General features: G+C 42.1%; 1 protein-coding gene across 1 annotated transcript in view; it reads right to left on the minus strand.

The window, feature by feature from the left end:
• LOC131908666 (transient receptor potential cation channel subfamily M member 3-like) overlaps nucleotides 1-16,628 on the minus strand; it is a 176,253-nt gene that overhangs the window by 72,977 nt on the left and 86,648 nt on the right. Inside the window, exon 6 of the mRNA XM_059259703.1 lies at nucleotides 14,277-14,400. Within this exon, the coding sequence (XP_059115686.1) occupies nucleotides 14,277-14,400 (124 nt within the window). The remainder of the gene's footprint in view (nucleotides 1-14,276; nucleotides 14,401-16,628) is intronic.

Consider the following 16,628-nt stretch of genomic DNA (forward strand, 5'->3'; position numbering starts at 1 on the left):
AAAAATATATCAACAATCCCTGGTGTGCCAGAAGATGGTTTTATATTTTTTTTTAAGATTTAAAATACTAACTATGTGCATCCATGTGTGTCTCTGTGTGGGCATGTGGGTGTGAGATGGAGTTATAGGTGGTTGTGAGCCACCCTGTGTAGTGCTGAGAACCGAACTCAGGTCTTTTGCAAAAGCATTATGAATTCTCCACCACTGACCCATCTCTCCAGCCCTGGAAGATGTTTTCTAAGAAGCTGTGCCCTTCTGTCCCACAGGCAGCGAGTGCTTATAACTTCAATTTGGTGTCTTGCCATCCATCTGGAATACAAGTTTAACTGAAGCAAGCCCTGTCACTCTTGTCAATCTTTAGGTGGACATCTCACCTAAATGATACAAGCCAGTGACCAGAGACAGGATCTTGCTTAACAGACTGTGTTTTCAGCTTTCCAGCTTCCTTTAAAGGGACCATTCAGGTATTAGCTGATGCAATTAAACTAACCCACTCTGCTCCCTTAAATAGAGTGCTAGTTTCTGCGCATGCTCTTTCTTTTTCTCTGCCTTGTTCTTCTCACACACCACAGGATGGAGGACTATTTCTGGACTCATCACACCCTCCTTGCCCAGGATTTGTAAGTAAAAAATATCTGAACTAGTTTTCTATTGCAGTGCTGTGTTGAGTGTGTGCCTTTTATGCAAAGAAAGATGGGATGTTCCTGGGCATGCTTTTCCCTGGGATGACAGGTGGAGTAAAGTAGGAAAGTCACAAGATCTGGTTCCTAGTACCAGATCCAAGTCAGGCCACAGCCACCAAGAATATCTTCCCAATATGAATACTTTTTTCATAGAAGGGACCCTACAAGAGCCACCAACGGCATCTGTCTGCATAAACTGCTTGTCTTGTGTGGAGGACTCCTACACTCAGGGCGAATAGCTAGCTAGGCCTCTGCCCTCCACCAGGTGAAAGAAGTAATCTGTGCAAGACCCACAGTAGATGCCCATCTCCCTTCATTTCTCTTCAGGGCAGGCTGGGTAGCTGCTCTGATATTGGACATCCTCTAACTTGTTGGAAGTGTTTGGAACTTAAGTTATTAAGATGAAGGTCAGATAAAGTTTAAGTAGTTCAGGGATAGTTCATTATCTATCTCTAAAAAAATTCCCATTTCTTCCCACACATTGGCCTACATAGTACTGGTCTGAAGCTTGATCCGTGACTGAAGACTCTTGTCTCAGAGATAAAAGGTTTCTTCCCATGGCCATATGAAGCTTATGGACTGTGCGTGGTCATGGGTGTTACGTAAAACTTGTAGAAGGCCTTTGACTTGGGCTGAGTGTTTTTGAACGGGGCTCCAAAGACCAAATCAGTATAAGTTTAATTACAGCAAGTGAGTTTTGCCTGGTTTCAGGAGGCCCTATAGCTGATGAACTCAGTAAGACATAATCAGTTGTTCACCGAGCTGTAATCAGTTGGCTGGCTGATTGGCCAAGGTGTACTCAATTAAGTTCTCTGTGCCTGGTGTCTGTTAGCCTACAGATTGTGAGCAGATGTGTTGAAGGGTGTTCTCAGAACTTAATGTAGTCTGTGATTTTCCCTATTTGTGAGACCATGTTTGTTTTTCTTTACTCGAGCACTACTAAGCTTAATTAGTCTAAGGAACTTTTTCTTCTACCATGATTTGATAGAAGATGTGGAGTAGTTACTTGAGTGATAGCCCGCTCCAGCATCAGGTAGCCAGGCACAGGCATCTCCGAGTCCTCTGTCCTCCTATGTTTTTGCTACACCTGAGGACAGTGGGTAAGTACTCTCAATTTTTATGGATTTGTGTGTAGAGTTTTATGATTATGCTTGAGCAAAGCTTTGATCTAGATGATGTGTTTGGAATTCACAATGAACTGGCTTGCATTCTGTAGGAGAGGCCCCAGGTGTCTCAGTCAGACACAAAGCTAAAGTGTGAGGTAGCCAAGTGATAGGAAGGCACGGGTGTTCTGAATTTCACGGAGTCTAGGACTCTATTGCCTGGAGTCCTACTCCAGGGTAGTTTGTGCTGAGGAGGAACATGTGACCTTGTGGAGGGCACTATGGGTCACTTTGTGGCATATGAGGGCTTGCCACCTCCTGGGGTTTGGTGTTGTTGCTTAGGTCAGACAGAAACTGCATTGAGTCCAGCATCTAGAATGTTACATTTTGGAACTTCAGTAAATTTCATGGATGAGAATTTCTGGAACTCTTGCTTTATTTTTAGAGAACTGGGAAGAAATAAAGAACCAGAAATATTTTGGAATTTCAGTGGCTACAATTTGAAAAATTCAACTTGTGTTAATGATTGTGCATAAGGCTTATCAGCTGTACAAAAATGATGGGATACTTTGGCTGGGGTTGGAGGAGGTGGTCAGGAGGGAAGGCAAATGTTTTCCTATACAGCCCAGGCTGGCCCTGCAATCCTGCCTCAGCCTTCCATGTGTTGGGATGGCATGCATTTAACAAAAAGGTACAGAAAAACTTCGAGAGGACCAACAAGGAAAACACACTATAGAAATTCATCCCTCAGACCACTAAAGCCTTCATCATGGAAGTGGAGAGAGGTGTCCTAGCCTGGCATGAAAGATGCTTGGCCTGACCGACCTGTTAGGAGTTCTGCTCTGACGTCAGTTAGTTCAGAAAACAGGCTGGGCAGGGAAGGGGCTTAGCCTGTTTTTATCATTTTGAGTTCTATTTTAGTGAGAGAAGCTGTGAAGGAGGGACATATCCCATTATACACTGGGAGGAGGGTAGGGGAAACCACTGCAAGTATTTCCAGTGGAGAAGGCAAAAGGATTGCGGTCTATAGAGTAAACTCTATCTTTGACTTTTTTTCTTGGCTTCTTACTCATACTTATCATGATGACAGAGGTACTCCTGGAGGAGAATAATTAGGCAGGACCACCAAGAAAATGACAAGGGTCTGTTGACTCACTCCGTTACTGAAGTCAGAAAATTGGTGTGTGTTGGGGGATTGTATCTTCAGAGGAAGATGGTCTAGGGCAGTGGTTCTCAACCTTCCTAATGCTGTGGCCCTTTAATATAGTTCTTCATGTTGTGGTGACCCCCAACCACAGAATTATTGTGTTGCTACTTCATAACTGTAATTTTGCTACTGTTATGAATTGTAATGTGAATATCTGATATGAAGAATATCTAATATGTGACCCCCCCAAAAAAAGGGTTGTGTTAGGGAATATTATTTTAAGGTGTGCTGCTTTTGTTTATGTTGCATTTGTTTAATGCCTTGAAGCTGTGATACTGCGTCTGTCTAAAACACCTGATGGTCTAGTAAAGAGCTGAATAGCCAATAGCAAGGCAGGAGAAAGGATAGGCGGGGCAGGCAGGCAGAGAGAAGCTATAGAAGGAGGAATCTGGGTGGAAGAGAGAAATAGCCAGAGAAGGAGGAGGACACCAGGGGCCAGGCACCCAGTTACACAGCAAGCCACGGAGTAAGAGAAGAAAGGTATACAGAAGTAGAGAAAGGAAAAAGTCTAGAGGCAAAAAGGTAGATAGGATAATTTAAATTAAGGAAAGCTGGCTAGAAACAAGCCAAGCTAAGGCCAGGCATTTATAATTAAGGATAAGCCTCTGTGTGTGATTTATTTGGGAGCGGGGTGCCCCCCCCAAAAAAACAACAACAGGGTTGTGACCTAGGGGTTGAGAAAGGCAGAAGATGGTTTGTGCAAGGCCTATCTGAGTCTCTGGTGAGTTTCTTTCCTTTCTGCCTCTAAGTTCTTGATGAGGGTTAATTTTCATAGTATTTTAATGGTGGTGGTTCTTTGCAGGGCCTATCTATCTGTAAGCAAATAGAGAGGGGCTTAGCAAGGTTTGCATATTTCTGTTTTCAAGTATTTTGGTCAACATATGAAAGCAATAGGTTTTGGAATAGCATTTCTTGGACACTTTCAATGGCTAGCTTTGCTTAATGAAAATTTCAAACAATTAAGATTTGTTAAGAATGATTATACTGGTTGGGTGGCGGTGGTGCACACCTTTAATCCCAGGACTGGGCAGGCAGATCTCTGTGAGTTCGAGGCCAGTCTGGTCTGCAGGGCGAGTCCCAGGACAGTCAAGGTTATACCAAGAAACCCTGTCTCAATAAAACACAAACCAAGAGAAGGAAAAGAATGAGTACACTGGATAATTATAAATGGGGTAGAAGTCTGTGGGTGAACTTGTGGTTTCAAAAACTTTGTGTTGTGACAGTCTTACTGACCTGGAACGTGCTATATAGACCTGGCTGGCTTGTGACTTATGCAATCCTCCTGCTTCTGCTTCCCAAATGTTGCGATTGAAGACATGCATCACCAGTGCTTTGAAGTCTTGGATTCATACTGTGGTGAATTAACTGGTAGAGGGTTAAGAGCGTTTCCTTCATTTTTGAGTTAAAATACTGAAACTGAATCATTCTGACTGTGTTCTGTGTCAGAGGAGGGACAGGTGACAGAGCCGGGATCCATTAGATTCTGACCAGTGGGGATTTCCAGGCTCCATGGGACGGTTGGGTGAGCTACCAGAAATTGTTCTGAAGGTAAGATGGCTGTTCAATGGCTTCATCCAGAAAACATGGAGTGCGTCAACTAACTTGACAACATCAATAAATGTGTTCGCTTCATAGATATTTGACTGTCTTTTATGGGTAGCAGTTTCTCCTTGGGCCAGGATACAGTGACAGTTAAGGAAGCCACAGTGGCCTTCCTGTGAGGGGCACAAGAGAAACAAAGGCAGGCACACCACAGCGTAAGAAAATAAAGACAGCTAATGCTATGGACTATGAGGGTAAGGATATGCCTGCCCCAGTGTCTGTAAATACACAGAAGTTGAAATGAGCGCCTTGAACCAGCCACTTATGGTGATCTGTCAGTCTCATACTACATTGTTTGATAATGAATAAATTAAATTGTATACATCCACAAAATACTCATCATATACATAAGGTCAAAATCACTTCCTTCCCAGATTTTCAAAGAAATTAAAACAACTAGGAGTTAATATCACAAATAAATAAATAACTGGAAATAACTCCTTATGTGAGGAGAGTCAGGCATTTTTGTGGTAAAAGTTCAAAAGGTTTCCACTGTCTTTTACTTGTTGCAGAGGTAACGGACAGTTTTCCTCATCTAGAGGCTGCTCAAAGTGTTGCAAAAAGTGAATAAAACTGAACGATGGTAAAAGGAATTTTGTGTGTGAACAGGCTGGCTCAAATTAGAAGGGAATTGTACATTTTTCTAAGAATTGAATGCTCATATCCAAAGTACATGCAAAATTAGGATTTGGCTCTGTGTTGAAAAGCAAGTTTTATTTATTTCTTTTTAAGGACCTGTTTTCTGTCAATAGGGACCAGAACAATATTGGGTCATTGGAGCACTATGTCCATTTCATTGCAGAGTAGAGCCTTCTCCTGTGGCTGTGGGGCTTCAATATTTGGCTTTACAGATTACAAAATCTGTAATTACAAAACCTGTAAAGTCAAGTAATGTATGGAGCCATTATTGGATGTGTTGTTAAAATTATCCAATGTAGGTAAAAGTCTGAGATCTGTGCCACAATGCCGTTACATATTTAAACCATTTTGTGCAGTGGTGGTGATCGGTTGCCTTGGCAGTGGGCCAAAGTCAAATCTCTAACTATGGCCACTCTAAGACTCTGTCTCTCAGTTAGTGGTTCGGTTCTTCTCTAATGGAGGTTCAACTTGCTTCTTTTCTTGTCATCTAGAGGTGACCTACATTTCTTATAACTTGTCTATTAAGAGGACAAAGGAGGAAGGAGGGAGGGAGCATGATGATGTGACAGATCACTGGTGTCAGGACTGGAGAAAACCAAGGGGAAATGGAGACATCTGGGCATATACTTTGATTAGTCTCCATAGCTTCTCATTGAACAACTGTAATGACATTAGTGACTGAATGCGTCCTAGGAGCCACACACTTGGCTAACATTCTTTAAACATGCTGACTCTTAAGTCTCCCAACAATCCAGGGTGGGAGTACCGATGGTCCCTGGAACATTTACATGATGCTGAGGCTCCAATCTTCCAGGCCACACTAACCAGCCTTGTTAATAAGAGTCTTGCGTGCATATATTTTTGTAAGCAATAGACATTCAGGGATTTGGGTTTGTTTCCCACGTATGTCAGACCTTATCTTCAGTTTTAGAGGTCATGCTTAATTGGCTTTAATGAATCTGCGAAAGGAAGGGTAGAGTTGCCCTAATTTTCCTAAACACAGAGACTTGCCCTTGAATGCCAGCACCATCTCCTGCTCTCATTGAAACAGTCACTTTCACTGTTGTCCTCTCTTGTCTTATCTAGTGTCTAGGGGAGACTCACATTCTCCAGGGGTTAGGAATCTTTTGCAGAGCACAGGAAGACATGCAACATCTGGATACATTTTAGCTTTGTATTTGGTTGGGGATGTTGGACTTGAAGAGCCCTCAGGGAATCCTTAATCTTCTAGTAGATGGATGTTTGTCTTACTGAGTTTGGAAAGAAAAAATCAAAACGGGATCTGGATCAAAATGGAATATAACAGATTGTAGAACCCAGTGAGATTATTGTCACTCTGTTTTAAAGCTGAGATCCTGAGAAACTGGGTAAGCCACTACAGCGATGAAGCCAGGATGGAGTCCAGGTTTGTCTGCTTCTAGAGCTTGCTCCTCGCAGTCACCAGATTAGATGGTTTCCCGCAGGTCAAAAGACTCAAACAGATGGCCTGAATCAAATCTAGGTCAGAAACCAAATCTGCAACTCCCCAAGGAGATATGCTCTTGTTAGCAGAGATTTTATGAACTATGTAGATTCCAAGCATTCTTCCCAACCTGAATTGTTTCATACAGAAATCCAGTAAACAAGCATTTATTGAATATCTGCTATGTATATACTGTGGCACTATGCACAATTAGGCCTGAGTGAGTATAGGGAAAATGGAATAATGGATAAAATGTGGATTTGGTTCTTAAGAGCTTATATAGAATGTTTATATATATCTATATGTAAATATAGATATTATAAATGAATATATGACAATGGAGATAAGAGTTATAAAATGGGTGTTAAGAGTTAAATGTATTCCAGGTGTGTGTGTGTGTGTATGAGAGAGAGAGAGAGACACAGACAGGAGACGGGGGCAAGAAGAGAAGGAGGGGGAGAATGAGGGAGAATCTGGTGTTGAATATGGTAAGTAAGAGTGCTCCACATATGAAAACATGTAGGGAACTGGGAAATAAAAACAAGAAGGTCAGGTCACTTTGGTTGTCAGGAAACATAAAGAATGAATGGGTTTTCAGACTGAACTGCAGGAAAACATCACCATAGTTTATATTCAAATAAGTGATATGATTCTCTCTGTGCGTCAGCAAGGAGAGTCTGCATTATTCTAGCAAGGAGCCAGCACAACTCCATCTGTTGGTGAACTTCTTCTATTAATGGCTTGTTTTTCTGTGGCTGAGAAGTTCAGAATGGCTTTAGTTTCACAAGGTTGTTGAAGAGCAAAAACATACAGAGTATGTCTGGTATGCAAAACCTTACACACTCTCTAGTCTTATGGAAATTTGCCAGTCCATGCAGTGTATAGGTAAGGATAGTGGATCCCAGACCAGGCTTCCACAGAGCAGCACCAGTCAAAGCAAGGAAGAGTGAGGGTGTGAGTGAGGAGGTAGAATGAGGATGATAAGACTAGATGTTTGTGCATTGACACCTAGTCTGAAGGCAGCAGAGGTTATACTAGCAAACAAAAGGAAAAAAAAAAGCACAAATCAACCTTTGATACACATCAGCTTATGGAGCAGGCAAGAAAAGGGAGAAAAATGGAAAGCGAAGGTGAATTTAAGAAGTACAAAGAAAATGGAAAATTGAGAGTCTAAATTAGACCCACAGGAGAGTTTCACAGGGAAGAGAAAATTGAATGCCAAGAACTTCAAAGAAGGGTCTGAAAAGGAGACAAAGTGGTGACCTAATGTCCCTGCTTCCATTTACTCCATTGGCACATTGATTTTAACTTTGTTTTTGGGAACTTCATACATGAACACCATAGCTACTTCACTCTTGACCCTCCTTCCTGCCTCTTATCGGCACATATTGTCTTGTCTTGTCTTACTTCCATGCCCTACAAGGGAGACTATGATGCTGATGAAGTATTACAGCTTCAGCTGCTATGAGCTTATTTAGCTACTGACCTAAACCATCTGTTGAGCTTATCTGATTGTGTTTCCATTATGTTCTAAGTTAAAGGTAGATATAATGTACCTTTCCCCACCCCATACTGCTCTTTTCCATGTTTATTAGCAGATGACTCTATGATTGCTGTGCTGAATATTGGTGACCTGCCCTCCATGTTTCATGTATTGAATCTTAGTCACAGACATGATGGTGTCACTGAGTGTGGTGCTTGTGAACTTACTCGGTCATCAAGGCTTCATCCTCATGAATGGGGTTAGCGTCCTCAGAAATGTGTTCTGAAGAAGCTTGCTTGTCCCTTCCATCTTGTGGAGGCTCAGCAAGAAGCCATCATCTATGAGAAAGTCCTTCCCAGATGGTACCCGCTTCTGGTACTCACTCTGAAATTTACCACCTTCCAGAACTTTGGGCAATAAACTTTGTTTATTAGCTACTTAAGTGCAGTTGAAATTGATCAAGAGTGGACAGTAGTCCTTAGAATACTTTTTAACTGATAAAGTTTAAGGAAAAATTGGTTCACTTTTATTCCTGTCTATCCTAATTTGATAAACTGGATAAATGCCCCAATACCATTTCAGTGTTTATTGATTTTAGAACCATTGTTGCAAATGAGAACGGGCTATAAGGAAGTAAGTGGGAAAGCCATGCTCCCAAGTTATAAAGGCTGTGAAGTGCATCACAGAGCCTCTTAAATACTCAGAAAAAAATGTTAAATTTTATCATAAGCAATAATTAAGAGATTCCCATTCCCCTTTTAGCTTCAAGCCACCAGATCTCCAATAAGTCTCAATATACAACTGAAAGGCAAAACAAGCTATTGGGTAGCTGCATTATTCTCAAAACTGTAGGTTAGGGGTAAGAAATAATAGTGGCATAATTACTACAATTCTTGTAGCTTTCAACCAAAACCATGTGATGAAATAGGAAAACTGCACAGTCCTCTAGATTTCAAGATATGAATATAATTTAGATCCCCCCTACCCTGTAATAACTCCTAATCAAGTAGTACTAGGAAGTCATCTTGGACAAAGCAATAAACGAGTTTTAAGTCATTAGTCTTTTATTTAATTTTTATCTTCTAACGTAAATGTGGAGTCACACTTTGTTTTTATGGGGAAAATCTGGTGTATGAATACTTTGAGAGAAATGCCATAAGCAAGATGTATTTATTCTTGATATAGACTCAATGGGTCATTATTAAAATCAACCTTACAGGCTCACTCTCCAGCCACTGCAGTCAGGTATCTCATTTAAAACACGGGCTATTTAATCCAGGCTATGACAAAGACAGCTAGAGGGTACACAGAGTAAATGGTGTAAGGGACCCCATGTAAGCTATGATGCAGAACAGCTTCCACCATGAGCAGCTTAGAAACAGGCTCCAAGGCAATTGTGATCTAGTCCCTGTTCTTTCGTGTTGAAATTGTACTCAACGGTTATGAGATGTCACAACTGGATGCTCTCAGGTGCATATGATTTGAACAAGTGGAAATGACAGCAGAAAGAATGGTTTGTTTTGATTAAGGGAACTGAGGAGAACATAAGGGAGCAGGATGGTCGAACTGGAACAGGGACGGAGTGGGAGAGCAATGAAAGAGATACCATGATAAAGGGAGACATCATGGGGACAGGGTGAAACTGGGTGCTAGGGAAATTCCCAGGAATCCACAGGATGACCCCAGCTTAGACTACTAGCAATAGTGGTGAGGGTACCTGAGCTGGCCTACCCCAGTAATCAGATTAGTGAATACCCTGTCATCATACAGCCTTCATCCATCAGTTGATGGAAGCAGATGCAGAGATCCAGAGCCAAGCACTAGGCCATGCTCTAGGAGTCCAGTCGAAGAGAGAGAAGAGGGATTCTATGAGCAAGGGGCATCAAGATTATGATGGGGAAACCTACAGAGACAACCACACCAAGCTAGTGGGAACTCATGAACTTTAGACCAACACCTGTGGAGCTTCCATGGGACTGGACTAGGCCCTCTGCATAATTGAGACAGTTGTGTAGATTGATCTGTTTAAGGGGCCCCATCCCTGGTGCATGAGCAGGCTTTTTAGAGCCCACTACCTATGGTGGGACACCTTGCACAGCCTTGATACAGGGGGAGGGGCTTGGACTTGCCTCTATTGAATGTGCCAGGCTCTGCTGACTCTCCATGGCAGGCCTTACCTTGTCTAAGGAGGGAATGAGGGGGTGGGCTGGGGGAGGGGAAGGCTGAAGGGGCAGGAGGAGGGAAGAGAGGGGGATCTATGGTTGGTATATAAAATTAATAAAAAATTTAATAAAAAAGGGAAAAAAACGAAACAAAAAGGGAACTGGGAACTTGGGAAGCCTGGATTACCTGATGGAAGGAAGAGTGGTAAAGGAAAGTGATCATGTGGTAATGAGATGCCCAGATGTGTTGAGAATAAGAAGGTACATTAGTTTGGACATAGTGAAGGTAGCCAAGCAAGGGGATGACAAAATCTGAACCGAGCTCCCAAAAGATGAGGGTAGGAGCAGTGTGTAGAAAGCTTAAAGGAGAAGAGAAAGGTTCCCTTCCAAGATCAGGAGAAACAATCCACATAGTCCTAATGAAGAAAAATGAGAACGGTGCCTACTGGAATCGGGCAAAGCAGCCAGACACCAGACAGTGTTGCCAAAGGAACACCAAGACAGCTTGGTGATGCTTGGCTGCGGTGGCAGAGCCGGGGGAGAAAGGGAGGGCCTGAAGCTCACAGGACCGAGCAAACACTGAGAGCAGGAGGGTGGGGTGTCGTGGAGATGCACGAGTAGGCATCTGAGGGAGCTGGGGAGATGCTTCTAGACATTAAAAATTTGCGGTAACAGTGGGAAACCAAGCCAGGCATCCAAAGCAAGATTCAGTTATGCTTCTGGTGACAAGGAGAGAGAGGTGAAGGCCAGAAACACAGTTTTACAAATAACATCCAAACGGGTTATTGTTGAAGCCAGCAAGAGGTGTGAGTTACTATCAAGAAAAAGGGACGCTAAGTTGAAATACTTAAAGGAGGCTCAGCAGGTGAGACTGTCTCATTGACTAAAGAAAATGTAAAAGAAGTTTATTTAGGGCCAACAGCTCAGAGCACATGCTAATAGGCCAAGCTTACTATATTAGCTCTATTTAAATATTAAAATGAAAGCTATATATCATGAGAAATGCACCTCACAGTAAGGTACAGAAAGATTGGAAATGAAAAAAAAAAAAAAAAAACAAAAAAAAACAGGAAAGGAAGCTTTTATTTTCCAGGAAAGTATGAGCGGAGAGAAGCTGATGTAATTGTATTAATACCAGATGAGCTGAAATGCAAGGCCATTGTCAGGAATGAATGAGGTTGTTGAAGAATGGCAGGCCGTGATTCACTAGGAAATATAGCCAATCGTAAAATCTTATGAGCCTAGGAACACAATCTCCAAACGCATAAAGGAAAAATTTGACAGAATTTCAAGGAGAAATTGATGCAATCTCCCATGGTAGAAGATTTGAAATTCTCTTAAAAATGACACAAAGGAAAAATAACAAAACTTCACATGGTGTGGCTTCAAATAGGTGAAAGCCACGAGAAAGGGAAGGGATAGAGGAGAAGAAATAGATGTTTGAGGATGAGGAAAACGGAGCCACCGAAGGGCTGGCAAAGTGGAAATAAAGGTGGAACCCCACAAATAGAGCAACAAAGAAGGTTATTGTTAAAAAAATGCTTCCTAGAGCAAGATCACAGAGGAAGTATGACATGAGGGTGTGTGTGGTCTATGTCGGGAGAACCATCTTAGAATACCCTAATACCAGATAAAAAGGAAGAAACATAGATCAGGCTATTTTGCGATGGAGGAGAAACAAGTGGGCAAGTTTATGGCCTTGATTTCTCTCAAAGGCAGACCTCTGTTGAATACGAGGGGCATGAGTCATCAATACATTTGCTGTTCCTATCTAGTAGTGTCCATGAATGCAGTTTTGGCAATACAACTTTAAAATTCACGTGTGAGCAGAGGGCAAACTAGCCAGCAATACTGGAGGAGGGCTGGTTTCTAGGGAGGATAGTATTTTCTTACAAGATGACAGGTTTTGGATAAGCAGAGGAGAAATGAATTTCAAGAACTCTATGAAACTAGGAGAATGTACAGTACCTCTGAGATGATGCCAAGCAGGGCTGCCTCACCTACTGGAAACATCAACAGGCCCATCTAAATAGGTGTAGCTGATGATGCCCTTTACTGTGTGAGTTAATTGGCTGTGGTGAGGAAAAGGATGTTGCATTAGCCATAGAACCGGGAACCTTAGCTGAATTGGTTACATTTGCCTAAGAAAATATCTCCTGGAGCTTTTAAAAGACAATCAAAGGGCAGCTGAAGGATAAGAAGGAAGAGGAATTTCACCTTGCAGTCTCTTTTTGTTCTCTATGCCATGTGTGCCTGGTGAGTGGGGATTACTTTACACCAAGACCCTCCCAACTGGTTCTTCTGGATTGTATGCAGAGGTCTTTCCTGAGTGAGGTGATACCCCAATTTAATCCTCTGCTTTTACAAAAAGAGAAATTCCTCCCTTCTGTTCCCCTCATTTGTAAAGCATCTAGTGCTGTCCACACTGTCCCTCCGAAATGGAAATTATTTAAATTAAGTATGACTTTATGAATCCTTAACATTTCTGCCCATATGTGGAGAGATGAGCACTTACTGCTTGCTCAGAATACATTTCCTTAGCCTGGAGCTGGGAGGGTGTCCCATTTCTTAATTTGCCTAGAAATGCACTCAACCTTTTCCTTGGGATTCATAATGAAATGACAATTATCCAGCAGGATCCTAGAGGACAGTCTCATAAAACACCCTGACAAGTCTATCCAGTATCATTTACTTTTATAACCTCTAATGGCTCCTAGAAGTTTTGCTAGAATTGCCTTTCTAGGAAATTCCAAGGCTACTGGAAATTCCAGTCATGGTGAGGGTTCATCGTTAGCTTTGGCCTCAGCATCTAAATACTATCAGAACTCAGAAGAAAATCCCCTCATCTCATGGAAGGAACAAGCACGGTAGTCTCACGGCCATGGACTCTAATTGCTTGTTTGGCAGGGTATGTACTTGGGCATGTAGATATTCAGGAATTAGAGGTGTCTCCAGTTTCTCTGTTGTCATCCCAAGCCTGGAAGCTTCTAGAAGCCTTGATTGACAAGGGTGTGTGGATGTCTTCTGTGAATGCCCCGCTTCCTGAACCCGTTATTTCATCTAAACATTTGGTTGCCTTCATCACCAGCTCACTTGGCCTTTGTTTCCTGAGAGCCTGATGGGAATCTTCCCAGAGTGGTCAATTCACTCTGATGGTTTGGATGCGACAATTGCTGAATAAAAATACTTTTCACATTGACTATCACTAGTTTTACATCTCATTACTCATCAAGTGAGCCTGGACATTCTCAAGTGAAAGGTAAAGGTACCATTTTTTTCCTCCTAGTGGGAGAGTTGCAAAGATCAACTGTGTTCATAGACAGGAAGACTCAGCTCTCTGCCCAGCATATATTAAAGGCTCCCTAGTGTTAGCTCATGTTGTTTCTCTTCACCCTTCCAGAGTGTCTCTGGTATCTCCACATCTGGAAGACACTTTGAACTGATGTAAGACACATTTAAGCAGCATCTCAATAGCACTACAGGAACCTTACACAGATGTTCCAGAGCTTCTGAGGTACTCAATCGATTTTCCATCTGTTCTACTTAACATATTGACATTGATGTTTTCTTACTAAATGTGTAGTGACAAGAAACACCCAGTGACTGTCAGTTTACAAGCAAAGTGGAACCCCATCCCTAAGAGAGGCTCAACTGAACATTCCCAGGAGGAAACTAATTTTATATTCTCCTTGGCTCATTTGGTTGAGATAATCTGAAGTATTTAGGTGAACCCAAAACAGGAAAAATGCAGGAAACTTGGCTACACATACTACACACACTTCATTAGAGGCAACACCAAAAAAATCCATCAGTGCTGGAGCCAGTGGCACCTCTGGAGAACTGTGAAAGCAAGGCTAGGAGGAGAAAAGGGCACAGGGTTGAAGCAAGCATTTGGAAGCATGGAGAGTGCCCTGCCACCTACAGGGCTGACATACCAGTTCCTTCTTCTTCATGCATTCCATGAGGATGATGAACAGGTGCTGAGCTTGGGTGCGAGTGTACGTGAAGGTCTTCTGTATTGTCACCAATAGCTGGTCCCTTAGAGATTCATTGATAAGTCTGCAATGAAAACCAAGATCAGTCAGGTCAACACAACTCATATTCAGTGTGTGTGTGTGTGTGTATAGCGTAGTTTATCTTAATTTACACATAATTGCTCATAGTTAATAGGGTGATGTTTCAATATACTAGAGGCTATGGACTAATAAAATCATCAAGGTATTTACTGTATCCAGCACTTTATATATTTATCATTCCTTTGAGGTGATAACACTCAAACTCTCCCTTCTAGCTATTTCAAAACACCCAGCACAGTATTCTTTACCATAGCCACCCTACAGTGAAGTTGGAACATTATAGAACACAAGAGAGCATTGGGGATTTATTTTTAATCAGAGTTACTTCTTCCTGTGGTTTTCCCACAACAGCTGTTTTGAATGTGACAATTTACAAAGCAGTGCATTTGAAAATAAATTCATGTCTCAGAACTTCACAGGGTGAAATAGGAAGTGGCCTTAGTTATTTGCTACCATTTCCCCTTTCCCATAGTCACATGTTTAGTGCCTACTACCTCAAGTTCTGCTATTAAAGATGCCTTCAATTGTGTTTGCTACATCTTGGAAAGGATTTGCTGTGTCGTTTCCCCACAAACTGTAATTTATAACTAATTATGGGAAGAAAAGTTACATCTCAGCAATGCATTTTTCAGCATCAATATGTGGTGATATTGTGTTCCCCAATATATTGTGTACCCTAATAAACTTATCTGGGGGTCAGAGAACAGAACAGCCACAATCTTAAACATAGAGGTTAGGCAATGTTGGCACACATGCCTTTAATCCTAGCATTCCAGAGACAGAGATCCATCTGGATCTCTGTGATTTTAAAGCCACACTGGAAATAGCCAGGCATGGTGACACATGCCTTTAATCCCAGGAAGTGGTGGCAGGAAGCAGAAAGGTATATAAGGTGCGAAGACCAGGAACTAGAGCCTGTTAAGCTTTTAGGCTTTTAGCAGCACAGTTCAGCTGAGATCCATTTGGATGAGGACTCAGAGGCTTCCAGGTTGAGGAAACAGGATCAGCTGAGGAGTTGGCGAGGTGAGGTTAGCTTAGCTTAGCTGTAGCCTGTTCTCTCTGATCTTTCAGCATCCACTCCAGTACCTGGCCCCGAGTTTTTTTTTTTTTTTTTTTTATTAATAAGACCCTTTAAGATTCATGTTACATCAATATAATATGTGGACATCAGTAAAATGCTACTGTACAAACATGAAGACTGGCATGTGATCCCCAGGATCCCTGTAGAAGCCAGGTGTGACACACACCATCACCCAGGAGGCAGACATGGAAGAATCTGGGGGTCCCTGGCTATCTAGTTTGCCTAATCAGCGAGTCCCGGGTCCCAATGTGAGACTGTCTAAAAAAATGAAGGTGGATGACTCCTGAGGAGTGACACTCCAGGCTGACCTCTGGCTTCCACATACATGTATACACAGACACATATGTGCACATGTAGTCCCCCACAGAAACAGGCACACACACCCAAGTGGAAATAGGAGTTAGGTTGCTACCTTAGAGCTTTAAATGTTTTTTTTTTTAATTAAAAAAAGGTTTTTGTTTTCTAGTGAGCCAAAGTCTGATTCATAGGAAGCAGCATTCCTAAAGCCTAGTACTGTTTACTTCAGCGTATCTCATCGGTGCACACGTAGGTCTCAGCTACTAATTTTTAACTCCTCTCACTAGCCTGGTGAGAGGGGCATCTGCCAGTCACCAAATGGCAAGGGCATGAAAAACATATTTTGCTATGAAGCAATAGCTGTTCAAAACCAGGAGGATAAAATACTCTTCTCTAGGACAGTGGTAAAATAATATTTTCTGCCTATCACTTGTACATTTTATACATTACACATTGCTTTCATTATTGAAGTATCAGCAACTCCTAGATAAGATAAAATATTATTTCATTTGATGCTGGCAGGAATCCTGAAGGCAAGAGATTTGTTTAATTTTACAGGCATGGATTTTAGCCAGACTGAGCCAAAAACTGAGATCCATACAGCCCATAAGGCATGCCAGGAGAAGAACACTGCCCAGTGCTCTTTCATGCCACCATGCTGCCTCTCTCTGCAGCATGGGCTTCACAATGTTGCCTCCCTTCAGTGCTGTGGCCACTACAGCAGACAGCTGAGATTTCCTTCCACAGGAAAGCAGGACAAGAATCTTAAGGATGCCTTTCTATCGGGGTTCGCAGGAGCACAGAAGGTTGTTTATTGTGGTACCCTTAATTTG

The sequence above is a fragment of the Peromyscus eremicus genome, chromosome 1 (genome assembly GCF_949786415.1).
Source record: "Peromyscus eremicus chromosome 1, PerEre_H2_v1, whole genome shotgun sequence".
Lineage (NCBI taxonomy): Eukaryota > Metazoa > Chordata > Mammalia > Rodentia > Cricetidae > Peromyscus > Peromyscus eremicus.